This window comes from Pinus tabuliformis, chromosome 6 (assembly GCF_031772625.1).
Source record: "Pinus tabuliformis cultivar Carrire ecotype Pingquan chromosome 6, CPIR1, whole genome shotgun sequence".
NCBI classification, from domain to species: Eukaryota; Viridiplantae; Streptophyta; class Pinopsida; order Pinales; family Pinaceae; genus Pinus; species Pinus tabuliformis.
The window spans coordinates 140,827,281-140,848,557 of record NC_142292.1 but is presented as its reverse complement, the minus strand read 5'-3'; the positions used below and the strand labels follow the sequence as shown (position 1 = coordinate 140,848,557).

The following is a 21,277-nucleotide window of genomic DNA, read 5'->3' as shown; positions in this document are numbered from 1 at the left end:
GTTGACCATGCTTGACCATGATTGATTTTCATATCGAGACAATATTTTTCATAATTTGACATTGTACCATGGCTGATTTTCATATTCAGACAATCTTTGTCACAAAGCAACATTGCACCATTGTTGACCATGATTGATCATGGTTGAACATGATTGATTTTATAAAACATGGCTAACCATGGCTGACATGATTGATATTATAAACCCAAGGGAAAAATAAACCCAAGGGATTGAACCCAAGGTATACAAACTCTAAGATAAATATTATAAGCCCTTAAATAAACATGGTTGACCATAGTTTATTTTCATACTATCCCTTGGGTTTAATATTAATAATTATCCTTTGGGTTTGGTACTATTATTTAAAGTTCCATAAACACACCACTATCGAAATCTATAAATTATATGAGCTACAATTAAATGTGCACAAATCTTGTAGAATGGGCACTCTCCTATAGGGACTTGTAGATTAAAATTTGTAAAACAAACAATATGCATGTTGTCATTATTGTATAATTATATTAACTGTACATATATAAACACTTGGATTACAAAATAAAACCCTTTTCCCAATAGCCCCAACTATTGTCAAAACAAAACCCTCTTTTCTTAGGGAAAAGTTGTTGGGTTGTATCATATTCTTTCCACGTAGTTAATAGGGGGTTTGAGGGGTACCCGTAACCCCACTTTGTGGGGTTCGGGGAAGTGCTCGGGAAAATTTTGGTTTTGGACCCTCTGTTAGGTTGGGCAGACCCACCTATGGTTTTGTGCATGATTTTCGCACATGTTTTTTGGACGCGATGGTTTTTGGTCCATGGTATTGGATGCTTTGGCATGTATTAATATGTATTATAGCATTGAAAGGAACATAATGAAAAATCAAGCTGGTAGTCTCGGTTTTGGGATCCAGGGGAAAATCTCTGTGTATATGTTTTTTATGTCTTCTGCTCTCGCATTAGGGCACTCGTAACCCCACTTTGTGGGGTCCGTGGTAGTGCTCGGGAAAATTTTGGTTTTGGACCCTATGTTAGGTTGGGCAGACCTACCTATGGTTTTGTGCGTGATTTTCGCACATGTTTTTTGGACGTGATGGTTTTTGGTCCATGGTATTGGATGCTTTGGCATGTATTAATATGTATTATAACATTGAAAAGAACATAAAGAAAAATCAAGCTAGTAGTCCCGGTTTTGGGATCCAGGGGAAAATCTCTGTGTATATGTGTTTTATGTGTTCTCCTCTCACATTATTATTATTATTATTATTATTATTATTTATTTATTTATTATTTATTATTTATTATTTATTATTTATTATTTATTATTTATTATTTATTTTTATTTTTATTTATTATTATTATTATTATTTGTGTTTTAGATTCATATGTAGGTAATTTATGTATGGGGTTAAAACCTACATTTGGTATCAGAGCAGATTTGGCTTCAAGGGGACACCTTTGTTGCTGAGGGTTTTCGCTCAGGCCTGTGGTAGACCCTGTTCAATGGGAGATCTGCGAGATCGATTCTGGTGGTGAAAGAAGATGGTGAGCAAAGGAAAGATAGAGATCGAGAAATTTAATGGTGAGAGTTTTGAGTTGTGGAAACTCAAGATGGAGGATTTGTTGGTGGATAAAGATTAGTGGATCGCGGTAGATCCAAGTACTAAATCAACGGGAGTGTTCGATGAAGAATGGAAGAAGTTGGATCGAAAGGCAAAGAGCACAATACAATTGTGTGTCTCAGATTTAGTATTGCTGAATGTATCAGGGGAAGCCACAACAAAGGCTTTGTGGGACAAGTTAGGGACTTTGTACAAATCTAAGTCTCTAGTGAATAAACTGTTCCTGCGGAAAAAGCTGTATAACCTGAGGATGCAAGATGGAGACTCGGTGACAGAGCATTTGAACGCATTTAATACTATGGTAAGTCAGTGAGAATCTGTTGATATTAAAATTTCAAATGAAGATAAGTGCATTAGTTTGTTGTGTTCTCTACCAGATTCGTGGGATAGTCTGCTTATTGCAATAGGTAGCAATGCAACTACCTTGCAGTTTGATGAAATAGTCTCAGCCTTGCTGATGGAGGAGATGAGACGGAAAAATATGGAGAGCCAAAATGGTGATGCCTTGTCTGTACGAGGACGGTCCCAGAACAAAAATAAAAATAAGTCATCGAGTGGGAGATCTAAATCTCCAAGAAAACCTATAAAGGTGGTGTGCCGGAAATGTGGAAAGCAAGGCCACCTCAAAAGGGACTGTAAATCTAAAGCTCCTGACAAAGGAAAGGGATATGATGAGGCTCCTTCTGCAGAGGCGAAAACCACCTTAGATGAAGGTGGGGATGTGTACTTGGCTTCTTCAAGTACACATGTAGACCATGAGGCATCGTTGATTGACTCAGGTGCATCCTTTCACTTCACTCCCCATAGACAGTGGTTTTGTGAGTATGAGAAATATGATGGGGGTGATGTCTTCTTGGGGGATGACAGGAAGGCTAGAATCATTGGTTGTGGAAAAGTAAAGTTGAACCTGCAAGGTGGAAGTGTCATAACACTTCTGGGTGTTCTACATATTCTTGCATTAGCCAGAAATCTGATTTTTGTTAGTAAGTTGGATGATACAGGTGTAAAAATAGTGTTCGAGAAGGATACCTGCAAGATGGTTCGAGGAGCACTAATATTGATGCAGGGAGTTCGGATTGGAACTCTGTACAAGCTGCAAGGTAGCACTGTTGTTGATGGGTGCAACAGTTCCATGGTTCCTGAAAGTGGAGCAAAACATCTAGTGGTCTGTGGAGAAAATACCATGCTATGGCATCAAAGGCTTAGACATATTGGAGATAAGGGCCTTTGAATACTTCATGGTAAATTTATGGTAGAAGGTATGAGTAATAGCTCTCTAGATTTTGATTTCTATGAAACTTGTGTATATGGGAAGTAGAATCGGGTGAGTTTCCCCTCTAGTGGTAAGAGGGAGAAACATATATTAGAGTTTGTGCATAGTGATGTGTTTGGACCTGTGAAGGTTCCATCACTGGGTAAGTCTGTGTACTATGTATCATTTATAGATGACTTCTCAAGGAATACATGGATATATTTCCTTAAAAAGAAATCCGAAGTGTTTGATAGGTTTAAAGAATTTAAGGCTCTAGTGGAAAACCAGACAGAGAAGAAGATAAAGGTGTTAAGGACCAATAATGGTGGGGAGTTTTGCAGTAAGGAATTTGAAGAATTATACAAGAAGTGTGGTATAGCATGGCAGAAGACTACTCCATATACACCTCAGCAAAATGGAGTTGCAGAAAGAATGAACAAGACATTGATGGAAAGGGCAAGAAGCATGCTCAGTGGTGCCAGGTTAGGACAAGAATTCTAGGCAGAGGTGGTGGATACCGCATGTTACCTGGTCAACGAGTCACCTTCATCAATGTTGGAGGATAAGACTCCACAAGAGTTATGGACTGCTAAGAAACCCTCTCTTTCACATCTGAGGGTATTTGGATGTGATGCATATGTACATGTTCCAAAGGAGAAAAGAACAAAGTTGGATAGTAAATCTGAAAAGTTCATCTTTATTGGGTATAAGGATGGTTTAAAGGGTTATAAGCTTTGGAACCCAGTAACAAGGAAGGTTATGTACAACTAAGATGTGGTTTTCAGAGAGGTGAAAGATGTTATTAAACATGAACTCCAACCAAAGGAACTTGAGAAGATAGAGTTTGAGCTAAAGGAGGAAGAATCAGACTCTACAGCGAAGGAGGAATCAGAAGATGAAGAGCCACAAACTCCGGCTTTGAGAAGATCAGTTCGAGAAATAAGGTAGACAGAAAGGTATAGTCCATCTACTTTCTGTTGAAATTTTGCTTTGTCTGTTACTGATGGTGATTCCAGAACTGTGAAGGAAGCAGTGGATTCAGAGGATGGAAAACTCTGGAAAGAGGCCATGGTTGATGAAATGGCATCTTTACACAAAAATGAGGCTTGGGATCTAGTGGAGTTGCCGGCTGGAAGGAAATCCATTGGCAGCAAATGGGTGTTCAAAAAGAAGACAAATGTAGAAGGAAAAGTGGAGAAATACAAAGCTTGGTTTGTAGCAAAAGGTTATTCCCAGGTGCCAGGAATTGATTTTGGTGATATTTTTTATCCTGTTTCCAAGGTAACTTCTATTAGATTACTTTTATTTTTTGCTGCTGCTTTTGATTTTGAGGTAGAACAGATGGATGTGAAGACAACATTTCTTCATGGGGATCTGGAGGAGGAGATCTACATGAAGCAACCTGAAGGCTTTGGGGTGAAGGGTAAGACAGAACTAGTATGTAAGTTAAAGAAGTCTCTATATGGGTTAAAACAGTCACCAAGGATGTGGTATCAGAAATTTGATATATTTATACGGGGACTTGGCTTCACCAGAAGCAAAGCAGATCACTATGTGTATTTTAAATTAATTGGTGACCGTGTTATTAATTTGGTCTTATATGTGGATGATATGTTGTTGGTTGGAAATGACAAAGAAGTTATCTAGGATTCGAAGACCGAATTGTGCTCCAAATTCGACACGAAAGATCTTGGTGCTGCAAACTATATTTTGGGCATGGAAATTAAAAGAGATCGAGCAAAGAGGAAGCTCTGGTTAAACCAGAGGAAGTATGTCGAGAAAATATTGCAAAGGTTTAATAAGAAGGATAGTAAACCGGTGAAGGTTCCTATTCCTGTAGGTGTGAGGTTATCTACTGAACAGTGCCCCAAGACACAAGAAGAGGAAGAGGACATGTCTCGTGTTCCATACGCAAGTGCAGTCGGTAGCCTGATGTATGTAATGGCCTGTACTAGACCAGACATTGCACATGCAGTGGGAATATTGAGCAGGTTTATGTCAAAACTAGGGAAGGAGCACTGGACAGCAGTGAAGCGGGTTTTTAGGTATTTGCGTGGCACTAGTGATTATGGTTTATGCTACCAAGGAAGACCAGGATTGGACAGAGTGTTGGATATTCATGGCATTTTTGATGCAGACTGGGCTGGAGATCTGGATCAGAGATGATCTACAAGTGGGTATGTGTTTAACCTATTTGGAGGAGCAGTCAGTTGGATGAGTAAGAAACAATCTGTAGTGGCACTATCAACTACAGAGGCAGAATACATGGCAGCCACTCATGCAAGTAAGGAAGCAGTTTGGTTGCAGAGATTGTGTTCAAGTATGGGGTTAGTACAGAAAGCTATAAGGATAGACTATGATAGCCAAAGTGGAATTTTCTTGGCAAAGAACCCCGCATATCATTCAAAGACAAAGAACATTGATGTTTAGTATCACTTTGTGAGGGATATGATAGAAGACAAAAAGGTGTTGCTGGTAAAGGTGGACAATTTGAAGAATACTGCAAATGCATTAACAAAATCTGTGAGCTCTGAGAAGTTCTCTTGGTGTAGAGAGACAATGGGCATTTCAGGGCTAGAAAAATGACTAAGCTCTCTTGTGGCCCCCTGTGGAAAGAAAAAAACAAGTGGGATAATTTTGGGTTGTGTTATATTCTTTCCACGTAGTTAATAGGGGGTTTGAGGGGCACCCATAACCCCACTTTATGGGGTCCGGGGCAACGCCCCAAAAAATTTTGGTTTTGGACCCTATGTTAGGTTGGGCGGACCCACCTATGGTTTTGTGCATGATTTTCACACATGTTTTTTGGACGTGATGGTTTTCGATCCATGGTATTGGATGCTTCAGCATGTATAAATATATATTATAACATTGAAAGGAACATAATGAAAAATCAAGCTAGTAGTCCCAGTTTTGGGATCCAGAGGAAAATCTCTATGTATATGTGTTTTATGTGTTCTACTCTCGCATTATTATTATTTTATTTATTTATTTATTCATTTTTTTGTGTTTTAGAATTCATATGCAAGTAATTTCTGTGAGGGGTTAAAACCTACAAAAGTAAGAATTGTGACACAAGTTTAACTATACAGACACATTGAAAATTATTACATCAACTGCATAAGGGAAAATGCACAACATTAAAATATTAAAAAAATTTAACAACATTAGAACCCACCTGATAAATTTAAAATCTAAATAATCTTAACAAGCAACTTATACTAGGTTACGTTGGACACCTAATCCTCCATGGGTTAGTGTGGAAGCCGAATACACTAAGAAAGTCCAAGGGACCTTGGGATGTGGAACCCAACGGTCACACAATGTACTATAAATGGATATCATTTGTTAATAATAAATTTACTTTATTTTTTATATTTCATACTCTTTCTGCCATGTGTGTGTTTAACATGGTATTAGAGCGGGCGATTTCCTACACTACTCAATTTTGAGCCACTTGTTTTTATGGCCTTTGTGTGCATACTTATCCTACAACTCTGCCCATTTTCCTGATATAGAAAAACTGACATATTCTCCTCATACCTAGTTTCGTAGGTCTTGCAGGTATCAGATATATTCTTTTGTAACTCCTCCTGTAGACCACTTCATCTCTTTGCCTGCTACTCTACTTAACGTCTGTCTGACCTCTGCTTCTGTTGCTCAGACAACACCAAAATTTTCCTTGCCACCCTAACGTATCTGACAATTCTGCCTGATTCTCTCTATGTCAATCAATACACATTTTTGCATTGAGCGCACTTCAAAGACGTAGCAATAGCCTTTCAGTCTTACTCTTCTTCCAAAAGAATCGTGAGGACGTAGTTGTGAGTTTATCTCAGCCTGGATTGTATGGACATTGGTATTAATGCTCCCTTAGCCCTCACAATCTACTGTCACAATCCAATTGCACACTCGGGGTTCGACTCCATTGAGTGAAAAGGAAGTGATCAAATCCGAGTGACGAAAGCGCACTCTCACAACACTGTTTGGTTGACCTACCATAGTGAGTCATACAACACACTACTCCTAAACATTGTATCCATAACATATTGCTCCAAACCACAAGTATCTCATATCTAGGTTGTTATGGTCTTCCCTTTCTCCTGAATAGTGTAAATTGTGAATTCAACGCCAACAGTGGGCTTGCATTGATGGGAGAAATAGTTGCGAGTCAATTTGGAGATGATGTTGGACTTACCCATGATGGAGTCCCCTGTGAATATCACTTTGAATAAATAATAATACTCTTCATTGCATCTGCGTTCCATTTAAAAGAAAAGCAGTATTATTATTAATATTTGTATTCCCTACTGTGCACCACCACTCTGCTGCTCCTAAATGATACACTACTAACCAACCTGCAAATTGGGGATTCGGATTCGTATCGCAATAGTCCTCTATCCAAAAGTGGTAAAATCATAGTTATTGTGTTACTATTGCAGTCAGTTGCTTGGACAGAGATTGGAGTGTCGACTCATTGAACTAGTCGAAAAGGAGTATGCGTAGCTAAAGAAGATCAAGGGTTAGTGGACGCCTGATGAGGATAGTTTAATGATTCATCTAGTTGAAAGACATGGATGCAGACTGACACCTTTGATTCGGATAGTAGCACTCCCAAATCAAAACTCCGCTGAGTCCAAAACTTGCAGAAGCAAAATCGAAGGCCGAGGAGGGAACGCCACTGCGGGACAAGACTCGACTGTTGTGGTGCCATTGTGGCTCTGAGCCACATTGTTTTCAATGTTGTTTTCATAACACCTCCCTCACGCTGGTATCATTCATAACACCTCCCTCACGCTGTTTAATACATCATTTTTATTGTTATGAATGCATTGTTATGAAAGTATATGCTCCCATACCGTGCTCCCATGCTGTCCAACACCTCCCATACTCCATACGACTTGCACGCTGTCATATTACAAAGGCCTGTCGCTGCCTGTTATATACGCTGTGTGGCCATACCACTCCCGGGTTACGCACAACAGAATTGTAACTGTGAAATATATGATATCCGCAGACTTCCACTCTGCTCACTCCATACGCTGCGTCAAAATCCTCCCACGTTGTGCTGATCCTCGTGATTTGTGGCTTTTGTTGTTGTAAGCCTGCTCTAGTTTTTGGGATAATTTCTGCTCTTCCCGATGAGCTCTCCATTAGGATTCTTGCCAGGGTACCTCATGGATGCTATTCCAACTTGAAGTTGGTCTATAAAATGTGAAATCACGTATTGAGGGATTCAAAGGTATTCGAATTAAGAAAAGAGATCGGTTTCTATGAAAAATGGCTATACATTTTGATGAAAGACGAAGAGGAAAAGCTCATCTGGAATGCTTTGGATCCATTATCAGGTAAATGGCACAGCTTGCCACCTATGTCAGCTTTTATATATGAGGAGGAATTCAATCAAGCTACGGGATGGTATTGGCCAGAAATAATTCGTGGTGAAAGGGCCTAAGCTTCTGTTCTCTGAAATATGTGCGCCATTTAAGATCACCATTTTTTGATATATAATTGCCTCCTATGTACTTATTAGACTCCTACTTTGAATATGTACTGATTTGTTATGTGTGTTAAAGCAACGAGTTGGTCGGTTCATCTCTGTGCGTTCATACCTGCATGAACATGTGGAATAATCCTTTCATTGGTGCGTAGCTCCTACAAGTGGGTCATTGTTGTGTTCGTCATTCTTATTGGAATACTGGAGGTATCGTTGAATCTTTATATATATTGCATTATGGCATATACATTGTTAGCCCTGCATAAATTTTGTGTGATATATGAGGGCAGATTGTTTTCTTCGATGAAAGTGGCAAGATCAAAGAATATTGGTTCATACCCTAGTCAAAGAATTTATATATGAGCATTCAAGTCCCGTCCATGACATGGTGCTATTGTTGTTGAAGTGTTGATAGCCATCATTCTGCTTTGAAAGTGAAGGAGTATTTGAAGGATCCAAGCAAGTTTGTAGTTACTGTTGCCTCAGTTGTGGCATTTTATTTAAAACTCATTATGGTTTTTGTGTTCAATGTTGAAGTTCCCATAGAGTATTAAAGTATATAGAAGTTATCTCATTATTCCAAAGGTTGTATGATTTCACCATTCAGCTTAAACTTGGTGCAAATAAAAATTGGAGCAACTTCTAATATCTTTGAAAATAAGTTAAAATAAGTGTATTTAACAGAGTTTGATTTGTTGATAAAATGGGAAGAATTTATGGAGTATTAGAGTTCATGAATACACTAATATATTCTAGTGTCGAAAACATAGTCAAAATCAACAAAGACTCTCTCTTTGAAATTCAAACCTGTCTACAATATGCACAAGGACAAACTAATTTTTGCAGCTTGAATCTCAACTACAGCAAGAAGAATTAAAACAATGGAGTCATCATTCTGAACGTGTTTCTGTTCAGAACATTGAAACAGACTCCCATAAGCAGCAAGTTGATTCAGATCTAGTGCCCAATGAAGTAGGAGAATTGCATGCAAAAGCAGAAATTCAGCGTGCACTTCCCAAGCCAATCATCAGACCTTGGGAAGAGCTTGTCCACAACAAGCACAAAACATGTCTTGGATATGAGAAGGACATGTCCTTTCATATTCTAGACTACTCAAAGCCCATTCAGTTTCAAAGTGCTGGATTTCTTCAGGACAGTTCATCTTCACCTACTCATGACAGTTCACCTTCAACTGTTTCAGATTCTGGTTCTCTTCCACAGTAGCCACAACATATTGTAAAATTCCAACACTGTGACTGAGATGGCCATTTGAAATATCATTTTTTTGATCTTCATCCATGTAAGCACTATCATAAAACTAGTCATTCTTCAAACAAATGCTTTAGAAACAAACCTCCTGCAAGAACAAAGATTCATCTGGGATGGATCGCTTCTTGGCAATGGGCATTAACAACCAAGAAGATATTCCAGTCATATGTCAGAACTTGTTCTAAAGTATTGAACAGTATTGCAGTTGAGTTTTCTCCATCATCTCACCTTGTATCTGACAGGGGGAAATGATGGTCATCTACAAGCTTCAAAGCCACATCAAGCGAGCCTGAGCCACAACCTGCCATACCAGATTCAGAGTTATAGCTAGAGACAAAGATGCCCCTAACCATGCCTTCAGTTGGTAATGCCTCTTTAAAGAATTTGGGACACTTCCTCTAGCAGAAGACTTCAGCTTCTTGCTAGTTTCGGAAGAGTTCCAGGAATAGAATTGGAGACACTTCCTCTAGCAGAAGACTTCATCTTCTTGCCAGTTTTGGAAGAGTTACAGGAATTGCATTAAGCGTTCTAGAGTTTTTGGTCATCCTTAAACCATCACAGGTTGAGACCTCCCTTTTTAGGTTTAGAATCTCCCTTTTATGCGGGGTGAGACCTCCCTTTCATGGTTGAAGGTTTCCCTCTTCAAAACAATAGGAGCACTTTCTCTAGCAGAAGACTTCAGCTTCTTGCCAGTTTTGGAAGAGTTCTAGGAATTGCACTAAGCATTCCAATGTTGGTGGTCATCCTTAAACCACCTCCCTTTATACCAGCATTTCATAGAGCACATTCAGCCTAGTGATACCATGCATTTTTGCACATTTTGTATTACAACTCTCTTCTTGGACTCTACATAACCCTTCGGATTAAGGGGGGTAATGCTGGACACCTAATGATCTATGGGTTAGTGTGGAAGCCGAATAGACTAAGGAAGTCCAAGAGACCTTGGGATGTGGAACCCAATGGTCACACAACGTATTATAAATGTATATCATTTGTTAATAATAAATGTACTCTCATGTTTTATCTTTCATACTGTTTCTGCCATGTGTGTGTTTAACAGGTTATAATAGGCCTCATTAACAAAGCCTTTGAGAAAGTCATTTCCATTTATTACAACCATAACTCTAAACTCTTTGGATTTGTGATGTTGCCATTCAAATCATGTTAATCACCCTTGTAACAAGGGGTGCACATAAGTAGTTTCCATTATGCATCACATGGGGTTTAGCAAAACATCAATTTCTAAAACATGACATTACACAAGGAAATAGTGACCATTAATAACAATAACCATAAAATCCTAACATAACATTACCATTTCCAAATTCAATTCTTCATGTAACTTCTATATCCCGTCCATTTTCCTTCATTATATCTAATTAAAAAAACACTTTGTATGACAAAATTTATATGTATCAAAATTTTAAAAAAGAAGAAGAAGAAAAAAAGTGTTTCTTGTTTTTCAAACTTTTTGTTTTTGTACTCTTATCATCTATATTTTCATTTCTTATATTTATGTCAATAGATATGTCTATTTTGAAATAGCACTGCCATAATTTTAATTTAATAATCAATAATTATTAGGTGGATGAGAAGAATTTAATATTCATGGAATATTTTAGAATATTCTTAGTAGTATTCACACATCAAAAATTGATATTTGTGTGCAAAGTAATTATTCTATTTTTAACCTTTTAAATAAATTGATAATAAATAGTATAACAAATTTTATATGAAATAAGTTATATTTTTTTAAACATGTGATATTGAAAACATGTGATATTGAAAAAACATGATATTGACCTATAATATTATATATTTATAATAAAACCTATTTGCATATTAAAAATCTCCCTAATAAAATAAATTAAATCTTATTGTACATGTTTTTTTTTTTTTTATAATTTTAAAAATATGAAAATTATTATAAAATAAATAATGCATGTTGAAAATCATTTTATTTATATAATGGTATTGTTTTAATTTTTACAATTTCTATTAAAAAGTTTTCATATATTTAACTAAATCATATACATTTTTATGCATTTACATTTTCCTTTGGGATGCTATTGCAATTTTATATATTTTTAAATTCTTTCATAATGGCTATATTTTAAAGGTTTACCTTGAGCAATGATGCATCCATGCTATCTTTTTTTTAGATTGATTGATTTCTCACGTTGTTCTAAAGATGAACCACATTAGTTAATTCTAAACATTAACTCAATCTTTACTATATGATTAAGAAACATTTTAAATTAAAAAAATTAATTTACTCAATACAAAATCTTTAAAAATATTTCACCGTTTTACCTTTTAAAAGGACGTCCATCATTACTTTGTAACCGTACATCCTTAGAGCAATGACCAGATAGAAACAGGTGAAATGTTCATACCCAAAAATCGAGACATATGGTCCACATAAGGGAAAACATTTCCTTTGCACACGAAAAATTGTGATGTCAAGAAATGTGTGTTCCACTTGCGAGCAAATCTGCCCAATCTGCCCAGGTTTTTACTAACTATTGCAAGCAAAAACTGGATATGCTTAGTAAATATTAAGTATACAACCCTCTTCGGAAAGCCTTTGGATTCAGAAAGCTTTTTTTTTCTAGGCTCAAGGACTTTTGTAGGGAGTATTTATTTTGAAGTTTCACGGGGAAAAATGCTAAATGCTAACTAACCACAATTTGTCTTATAAATTATTTTTAACTTGTTGAACTTTAAAATAATTTCTTCTCTTCTTTTTAAATGATCATGTCACCTTTGGCCAGGCTTCTAACGACCAAGAGACCTTGCTTTCTGCCGATCTCGAAACCTTTTTTTCGCAGCTTGTCTTCTTCCAGAAATTCATAGATCGCCATTTCCGGCGAGCTGAATGTCGCGTTCAGCGCTTCAAGTTCCTGCCAAGGATTGTCGTTGAATGCCACGGCTGAAAGAATCAGCGCATCACCAAGGTAGACGGGATGACGACCTTGCTTGATTATTTGGCGAAGCATTCCACTCTCAGACAAAGCATATTCCTTCATATGCTAATCACGTCGATGGATTTAAATAAAAATTAAAATTCCAGAAGCCTCCATCCACCCTAACGTTGAAACAAGAACGCCTACCGCGAATGACTAGACCCAGTCATTTTCTTCTATTAAAATGCGTTTGTATTAAAATGCCAACGGATGATGATGGCGCAGAGATGCTAATCATGTGAGGAGTGAGAAGTTTGACTGGAGAATATATTTTTTTATTGTACACATCATTTAATGGAAATTGTTCAAATTGGACTCGACTTCTCCCAATGGAAATTCTGTAAGTTGTTATAACCTCTTCTTCGCCCACCACCACATGTCTGCCAATGGAAATGAGTCACTCTGGGTCTGGCTCTGAATTGTGATTGGCGCGAGCGCACAATTAATGTTGCAGCAACTTTTGATTGGCGCGATACCACGATTACTATGGCAGGAAGTGTAAGCACGAGAATGAGCAACAACCTGAATATGTTGGAGTTGATTCGCCATCATTTGCTGGAAGTGGAGGATGAATTTGATGACCAAGAAGTCGATCTCGCAGGAACAAACCCATCCTCATCGCCATCGTTTTCTTTCAACCCCACAACCCTGCTGAGTGGCAGCTGGGATTATAACCAGGACACTGCTGCCACTACCACCACCGGAGGGTCATGGCAAAATAACAGCTGCAGATCAACATCAGAAGTGAATAAGAATGAATTTACACTAGTGCAAGACTGTTCTTCTTCTTCTCCTTCTGTATACACAGTTATAAGAGGAGCAGAGGAGTTTGAGGTGGTAAAGCCACAGTCACATGTGGAGGAGAATGGAGAGATGAAGCCGATCAAAAGGGCCAGGCTCTACAGGGGAGTCAGGCAGAGACCGTGGGGGGTATTCGCTGCAGAAATCCGAGATCCCGCCAAGAAGGGCGCTCGAGTTTGGCTGGGCACTTTTAGCACCGCCGAAGAGGCTGCTCTCGCATATGACCGCGCCGCCTTCAAGATCCGGGGAGCCAGGGCTCTGCTCAACTTCCCTCTCACGTTCGCTTCCGATGCAGAAAATGGATCGGCCGTAGGTCAAATAACGCACAAGAGGAAGAGCGGAAACAAGGGAGTTAAAAAATAAAATGGGGATTTTGGTGCAGGTAGATGAAATGCGCCATTCATTCTCAATTTCTGAGGCAGGGGTGCAATTGCACTTTACAGTGACATTGTTTATGTTCGTTAGCTTGAAATTCATTCATTCATTTAAATTTTACTGGGAATGGATTGCTAGAAGCAATTGTTGCAAGTAATTAATTTATTTAAATTTTTACCGGGAATGGATTGCTAGATGAAATTTTGTGCAGTTCGCAATTGATGTGCATTAAATTAACATTAAATCTTCCGCAGAGTATTTATTTAGCACTAGTGCAGTACAAATGGATTAACACAATTAACATAGTATTTAAAAAAGAACTTCATGAACTCTATAGGGATAAACAGAGAATCTGAATGTCATTGTCTATAAACTTATAGGGATAAAGAGAGGATCTGAATGTCATTGTCTATAAACTTATAAGACTGATTTATTTATTTTTTCCTGGGTTTTGGGTGTCTGTTTTTATTTCTTATTTGTTAGGAATTTTTTTCCATTAATAAATAATATTTTTTATTATTTAAAATAGTTTTTAAATATATAAATAAATTTATTACTTTAAATTTTAAATTATACTAATTACATTATTCAAATTTAAAATTATTAAAAAAAAATCTAAAATTTTTAACAAAATTTATTGTCTTATTTTTAATTAAATTACATTATTAATAACATTAAAAATATTTTAAAAATTTACCATTATAAAAATACCACTTAAAAAAAAAAAAACAACTAAAACCATAAAAATACAGCTTTTAAAAATAAATTTAAAAACTTCAAAATTTTACTAGCTTCTCTGATCTCATCTTTTAAGTACACTATGCTATATGCTATGTAAATAAGAATATGCACACATATTATTGCTTATCCACAACACTCGAACAAACAATTAATAACTTAATTTCAAACTGTCGCTTAGTTTGATAAAATATTTTAATGTTATGATGTGTTGTATGTACTCCAAACAATAACAAAATTGTAAAATGAGTTATATGATTTTTTATTAATTTTTTTAATATAATTAAACAATTTTTTGATAGATAAACGTATATATATATATATATATATATATATATATATATATATATATATATATATATATATATTGACATTGAAGAGAATAATGACAAGTTAATAATTATTTACTTGATATTGAATGATGACAATTTTTTTATATAATGCTCATATTATAGTACACATGTCATGTCATTAGAGTATAAATTGATATAATGAGAGTTGTACAAATTTTACATCAAATTTATATGTTTCAAATTATTCTTTTGTAAATTAAAAAATAAAACCCATAAAAACTGTCTATTCAATACTTTACACCAATGAGAAAATGAAATTTTTGAATTTAATTACAAACCATTTGTGTTTATGGTACATAATAATTAATATATAATGTTATTTTTCAAATTATTTATATTTATTGTACATAGTAATCATTACACAATAAGAGGGGAGACATTTTAACCAATCATATTTGAGATAAATAGAAATGAATTTGATCTAAAAATAATAAATTTAATTTCGTAATGTTAAATTTTGGATAAATTTTAAAATTTTTTAGTCAAAGAAAAACTAATAGCAAATCAATGAAAAAATGAATATATTATATCTTGCCATCCCCAAGTATAATAAGAAGATTACGTTATATCCTACCATCCCCATGTATAATAAGAACATTTTTAACATCACCCGAGGAAAATATGGAAAAGCTTCTGATAATTACAATCAATTAGAAATTTTTGCATTAGTTTAACAAAAATTTAGTAACTAGGTTTGTGGGAGATTTCTTTCCAATAAGGGTGAGCAAAAGGATTTTTAATAAGTTGTTTTTTTTTTAAATCTTAAATTGTAGGATAAATAATAAATAATAATATAAAAGTATTTTATATTAAAATAAAGTAAAAGAATATATAGATGATTAAATTAATTTAATTATACAAGTTAAATGATTTAAAGGTTACAGGTTTGGGACATCAATGCAAGTAAGAAAGACCACTAACCATAGTCAATAATGATGGAAGTCAACTACATGGCTTAAAAATATTTTTAATAAAACAAATAATAAAAATCTTTATTCATAAAATCCAAGTAACTTAATAAGTGTAATCACAACCTTTCGTTAAATAGTGACAATGAAGGATATATTTTTTCCCATTAAATCTTGGGTATACACCTAATAATACTAATAATAATTAAAAAAAAGCTCTAAAATGTGGTGCCTTTCTTTCCAATATAGACATTCCTATGAGGATAATTACAAATTAACAAGAAGAATGCCATGGATAAACATAAGAATCTTGAAGGGAACTTAACAATACTCATATATTAGTCCAATGGAAAAGCATAAAATAAGTACCAACATTTTCTAAGAATTGTTGGATACAAATGGGTTCCAAACTCTATCCTTAGGATGGGGCCTTTTGCTTCCTCAAACCCCTCTCTAATACTAGTGAATAAAGAAGTCTATGTTCTTTGAGGAATGAACAAACAAGCATGAGGTTAATGAATGGTAGAGATGAGAAAGTACGATAAATGATCTCTATTAGATAAAAATCAGACTTGAATTGAAAAAGAAGGAGTTACAGCTCACAGGTGAGTACTGCACCTGGAGACTGCACTCAAAACAAAGAGAACTCTCTCAGTACATTCTACATCATCAAATGAGCAATTACATCATTAAGTACATTACTAGAACTCGGGAAGTGGCAACCAAACTCCTAAACTCTAGGAACAAATCCTAAACTAAGGAGATACGTTACAACTTGTGTAACCATTTCTCCATTAATACAAAATAATATTAATTATTTTCAACTCCCCCTAATGGAGAAAGGATTATCCTGAACTCCTAGCATCCCTCTAAACAATTCAAACTTTACACGCCCAAGAGGCTTAGTAAAAATATCAGCCATGTTATCACAAGTTTTACAATATTCAACACATATCTCTTTTAATGGTTGCTTCTCTCGAAAAAAATGAACCTGAGTATCGATATGCTTGGTATTTTTATGAAAGACTGGATTGTATGCAAGCTTGATGGTACTCTGGTTATCAGTTTTGATAATAGTTGATTCTTTCTGCTCTTCTCCTGCATTGTTGAGAAGTATTCTCAACGAGATAGCTTCACATGTGGCTGCACATAATGCTTGTTACTCAACTTCACATGAAGATAAAGCTACAGTGTGCTGCTTTTTGCTGCTCCATGCTATGACCCCGAATCCAATGCTGAATGTGTAACCTGTGATAGATCTTCAATCATCCAAGTTACCTACCCAATCGGAATGTGAAAACCCTGCTAGAATAACATCAAAAGTGTCAGTGTACAAAATGCCATAATTACTAGTACCACTAAGATACCTCAACACACTTTTTGTTGCGACCCAGTGACTTTCGAGTGGTTTTGACATGAACTGGTTCAACACACTAACAAAATATGCCAAATCTGGTCTAGTTGTAGTCAGATATATCAAACTTCCAACTAGCTGTCTGTACATGGTAGCATCCACCTCTTTAGTACCATCGTCACTGCTCAACTTTAAGTTATGTTGTAACGGTGTTGTTGTTGATCTGCACTGCTCCATTCTGAACCTTTCCAGCAAGCTTCTGGCATACTTCCCTTGAGTAAGAAAAGTTTGTCCAGAGTCTTTCCATACCTCCAATCCCAAGCAATAATGAAGGTTTCCGAGATCTTTCATCTCAAACACTTGTGACATCTGCCGTTTGATTTCTTTGATCAGAATGTTAGCATTCCCTGTTATGATCATATCATCTACATACAAAGAAATTTGCCTCTGTTTATTAAACTTGGTATACAGATTTGGATCATTCAAGCTCTTATGAAAGCCATGCTGAACAAAAAATGAGTCAATTTTCTCATACCATGACCTGGGTGCCTGTTTTAAACCATAAAGTGTCGTTTTCAATTTACACACAAGATGTTCCTGCCCCTTTTTCACAAAACCTTTAGGCTGTACTAAATAAATTTCTTCCTTCAAGTCACCATTCAAAAATGCAGACTTAACATCTAGCTGGTGTAGCTGCCATTTCTGTTTTTTTGCTAAGCAAATTAGCATTCTAATGGTGTTTAATTTGGCTACAGGAGCAAAGGTGTCATCGAAGTCTATTCCCTCTTTCTGTGAGTAACCCTTTGCTACCAGTCTAGCTTTAAGTTTCTTTATACTCCCATATGCATTTATTTTTGGTTTATACAGCCATTTGCATCCTATGGGGGTTTTACCTTCAGGCAATTCAACCAAATCCCATGTATGGTTTCTGTTTATTGATTCTATTTCCTCATACATTGCAGCCCTCCATGCATCAGATTTACTTTCTTTCTCATAATTTGCAGGTTCTACAATGTTTAAAATATTTGGCATTAATGCATAGTCTTTCAATTTAGATGATAATCGAGTCTTCCTACCTGATCACCTTGGTAGGGGACTTACCTCAATTATGTCTATTTCAGCCTTTTCTGGGCTTGCATCATCATTGATTTCATTGTCTGTTACTTCTTCTTCTTGTTTCTCCTCTTGCTCTTCATCTTCCTCATTGTTTTCTTCCAATAGCAATGGAATGTGCCAATCACTGTTAGAGTCATTCTTTCCTTATTCAACCAGTTCATGAAATATGACATCTCTGCTTGCAAAAACCTTGTGAGTCATAGGATTAAATAACTTATATGCCTTGAACTCAGTGCCATATCCAACAAATATACATTTTAGGGCTTTAGGATCTAACTTCTTCCTATCTGCCTTAGGTATATGAGCATAAGCTTTTGACCCAAATATTCTTAAATGACTCACTGCTGGTTTGAATCCAAACAATCCTTCAAAAGGGGTTTTGAAGCCTAGACATCTAGTAGGACTCCTATTCTTTAAATACACAACAGTGTTAATAACTTCTGCCCAAAGACCATTTGATAGACCCTTACCTTGAAGCATGCTCCTTACACACTCCACAAGAGTTTTGTTCTTCCGTTCTGCCACTCCATTCTGCTGTGGAGTGTTGGGCACTGTAAACTGTTGCACAATCCCATGATGCTTGCAGAAATCCATGAACTCTCCCAACCTGTACTCTCCCCCTTGATCTGAGTGGAGAATTTTTATCCTTTTTCCTATCTGGTTTTCTACCATGGAGTTAAACTCTTTAAAATACTGAAAAGCTTGACTCTTTTTAGTCAAGAAGTATATCCATGAAAATCTAGTGCAATCATCTATAAATAAGAGAAAGTAATATGCTCCTCCTAATGACCTGGTTTCAATAGGTCCACAGATGTCTGTATGCACCAGTTGTAAAATGTCTCTTTCCTTTCTATTAACTTGCAAAGGGAACTCTTTTCTATGCATTTTCCCTAAAGCACAGCCATCACAATCCATATTAACATTATGGAAAATAGGGAGTCCATCGACCATACCTTTTCTCTGAAGTAGGATGAGGTCTTGTAGATTGAGATGGTCGAATCTCTGATGCCAGAGATTTTCGTTTGTTGATCCAACTACAACCATTGCTTGTTGTGGCATACTCTTCACATCTAGTATGTACAGGCTCCCCACGCGTACTCCTGTTGCAATTGTTTCCATTTGGCTATCCTTAATGACATAGTTAGTCTTAAAGAATTGAACTTTCATGTCCTGATCAGTAATCATTGAGACAAAGACCAATTTTTTCTTAATTCCTAGAACATACAATACATTTTTAAGGTGTCTAATGTCACCGCTAGGTAATTTTATAGGAATGTCACCATATCCTTTGGTCTCATGTCCACTATCATCTCCTAAATAGATTTTCGACCCACATGAAGTTTCTTCAAGAAATTCAAACCAGTCCTTCTTACCAGTCATATGTGAGGATGCGCCCGAGTCAACATACCATATGTCGTCCTCATCTCCCTTTGAAGCTAAAAGGGCACAATCGACTATAAACAGTCGAAGTTCGTGGCTATGATCCTCTTCTTCCTTAACAAAGTAACCCTTATGTTTTCTCTGCTTGTTTCTTCCTTCATTTGCCTGCCTCTTATAACAATCTTTAATCTGATGACCAGGTTTTCCACAGTAAAAACATTTCTTGCTGGGAAAATTATTAGCAGACATACTTTAAACGGTCTCTTCTGAAATGTGTTGGCTCCTTTCTGCTGCTACTGCTGCGGTTTCTGATGCTGCTTCCCTCTATACTGTCTCCTTTTTGGCATCAGAGCAAGGTAATTACTCTGTGATTTCAAATTTTGTCGTCATTCTTCTTCCTGTATCAGAATCCCTATCAGCTCTTCAAACGAAGGGGCTTTCTCCCTTGCTGACAGCCCTGTGATAAACGTCTGGTATTCATTAGTCATTCCGTTCAATGTGATCGTGACCAGATCTGAATCGGAAACTTTCTCTCCGATATCTCCCAATCTGTCCTTCAGGTCTTTGACTCTAGCAATGAATCCAGCAGCGAACTCATTCTCCTCCATCTTCAATGCAAATAGCTTGCCTTTGAGTGACAAGACACGGTTTGTATTCTGCGTCTGGTATAGGTTTTTGATCGTCGTCCAAATGTCAGTGGCCGATTTATAGTCTCTAATATGTGGGATAACATTGTCCTTGACGGACATCTTCAATATGACCTTTGCTTTTGTCTCCCTTTTATCCCAATCTTGTTCTTGTGTGGCTGATCCTGATCTCAGCTCATTTCCTGTAACGATCGACCACGCATTTGCACTTTCAAGTAAATTCTGCATCTTGAATTTCGAGTTGGTGAAATTCAATCCATTGAGTTTGCCAGACTCGTGGAGATACGATTCTATACTATTATTCATATTGGATTGATAAAATTTCTGATCCTCTGATGAATAGGTCTATCCAATTGTACACTTTCAGGACACACTAAAAAAAAAAAAATCACCACATACTAGGTCCGAACCTCTGTTTTTCTGAGAAAAAAAAAATTGTATCTTCAATGAGCCACCATCGGGCAAGTCCAATCTGCTGCCACCAAACAGATCCGGAACTCCAATGTGCCACCACCGGGAAAGTCCGATCTGCTGCCACCGAACAGATGCAGAACTCCAATGCGCCACCACCGGGAAAATCTGATCTGCTGCTACCGAGTAGATCAAGAACTCCAATGCGCCACCACTGGGCAAATCCGATCTGTTGCCACCGAACAGATCCAGAACTCCAATGCGCCACCACTGGGCAAATCCGATCTGCTGCCACCGAGTAGATCAGGAACTTCAATGCGCCACCACTAGGCAAATCCGATCTGCTACCACTGAACAGATTAGAAATTTCAAAGTGCCACCACCGGGAAAGTTTGATCTGCAAAAATTGCATATTTTCCACAAAGAAAGAGGTTGGCGCTTCTCGACAATGAAATACCTGCACTAAAAACAAAATCGACGCACCTTACGGAATTTGCACGATTAACGCTTGATTTTCTGTGCCAATAGCACTTCCTGGCATGCTGGCATGACTATCGCTCTCAAAACCACACCAAATGGTGCTACTGTTTCT

At 36.7% G+C, this 21,277-nt stretch overlaps 2 protein-coding genes across 2 annotated transcripts; one reads left to right on the top strand and one right to left on the bottom strand.

Annotated features, from left to right (window-relative positions):
• Nucleotides 1–13,003: 13,003 nt before the first annotated feature.
• On the top strand, nt 13,004–13,858 carry LOC149257764 (ethylene-responsive transcription factor ERF106-like). The gene is made up of 2 exons (XM_089370204.1): nt 13,004–13,228; nt 13,328–13,858. Exons 1-2 carry the CDS (start codon nt 13,089–13,091, stop codon nt 13,764–13,766), a joined length of 579 nt encoding a protein of 192 aa, XP_089226330.1. The 5' UTR covers nt 13,004–13,088; the 3' UTR covers nt 13,767–13,858.
• A 6,155-nt stretch (nt 13,859–20,013) lies between these two features.
• On the bottom strand, nt 20,014–20,580 carry LOC149257763 (uncharacterized). Its single transcript, XM_089387526.1, has one exon. The coding sequence runs from the start codon at nt 20,578–20,580 to the stop codon at nt 20,014–20,016; it is 567 nt and encodes a 188-aa protein (XP_089243652.1).
• Between the last annotated feature and the right edge of the window lie 697 nt (nt 20,581–21,277).

Excerpts from the sequence above, each read along its gene's own strand:
- LOC149257764 (XM_089370204.1), top strand. The coding sequence starts at position 13,089 with ATGGCAGGAAGTGTAAGCACGAGAATGAGCAACAACCTGAATATGTTG. Across the intron at positions 13,229-13,327 it reads AACCCATCCTCATCGCCATC|CTGCAGATCAACATCAGAAG; the intron begins GTTTTCTTTCAA and ends GCAAAATAACAG.
- LOC149257763 (XM_089387526.1), bottom strand. The coding sequence starts at position 20,580 with ATGAATAATAGTATAGAATCGTATCTCCACGAGTCTGGCAAACTCAAT.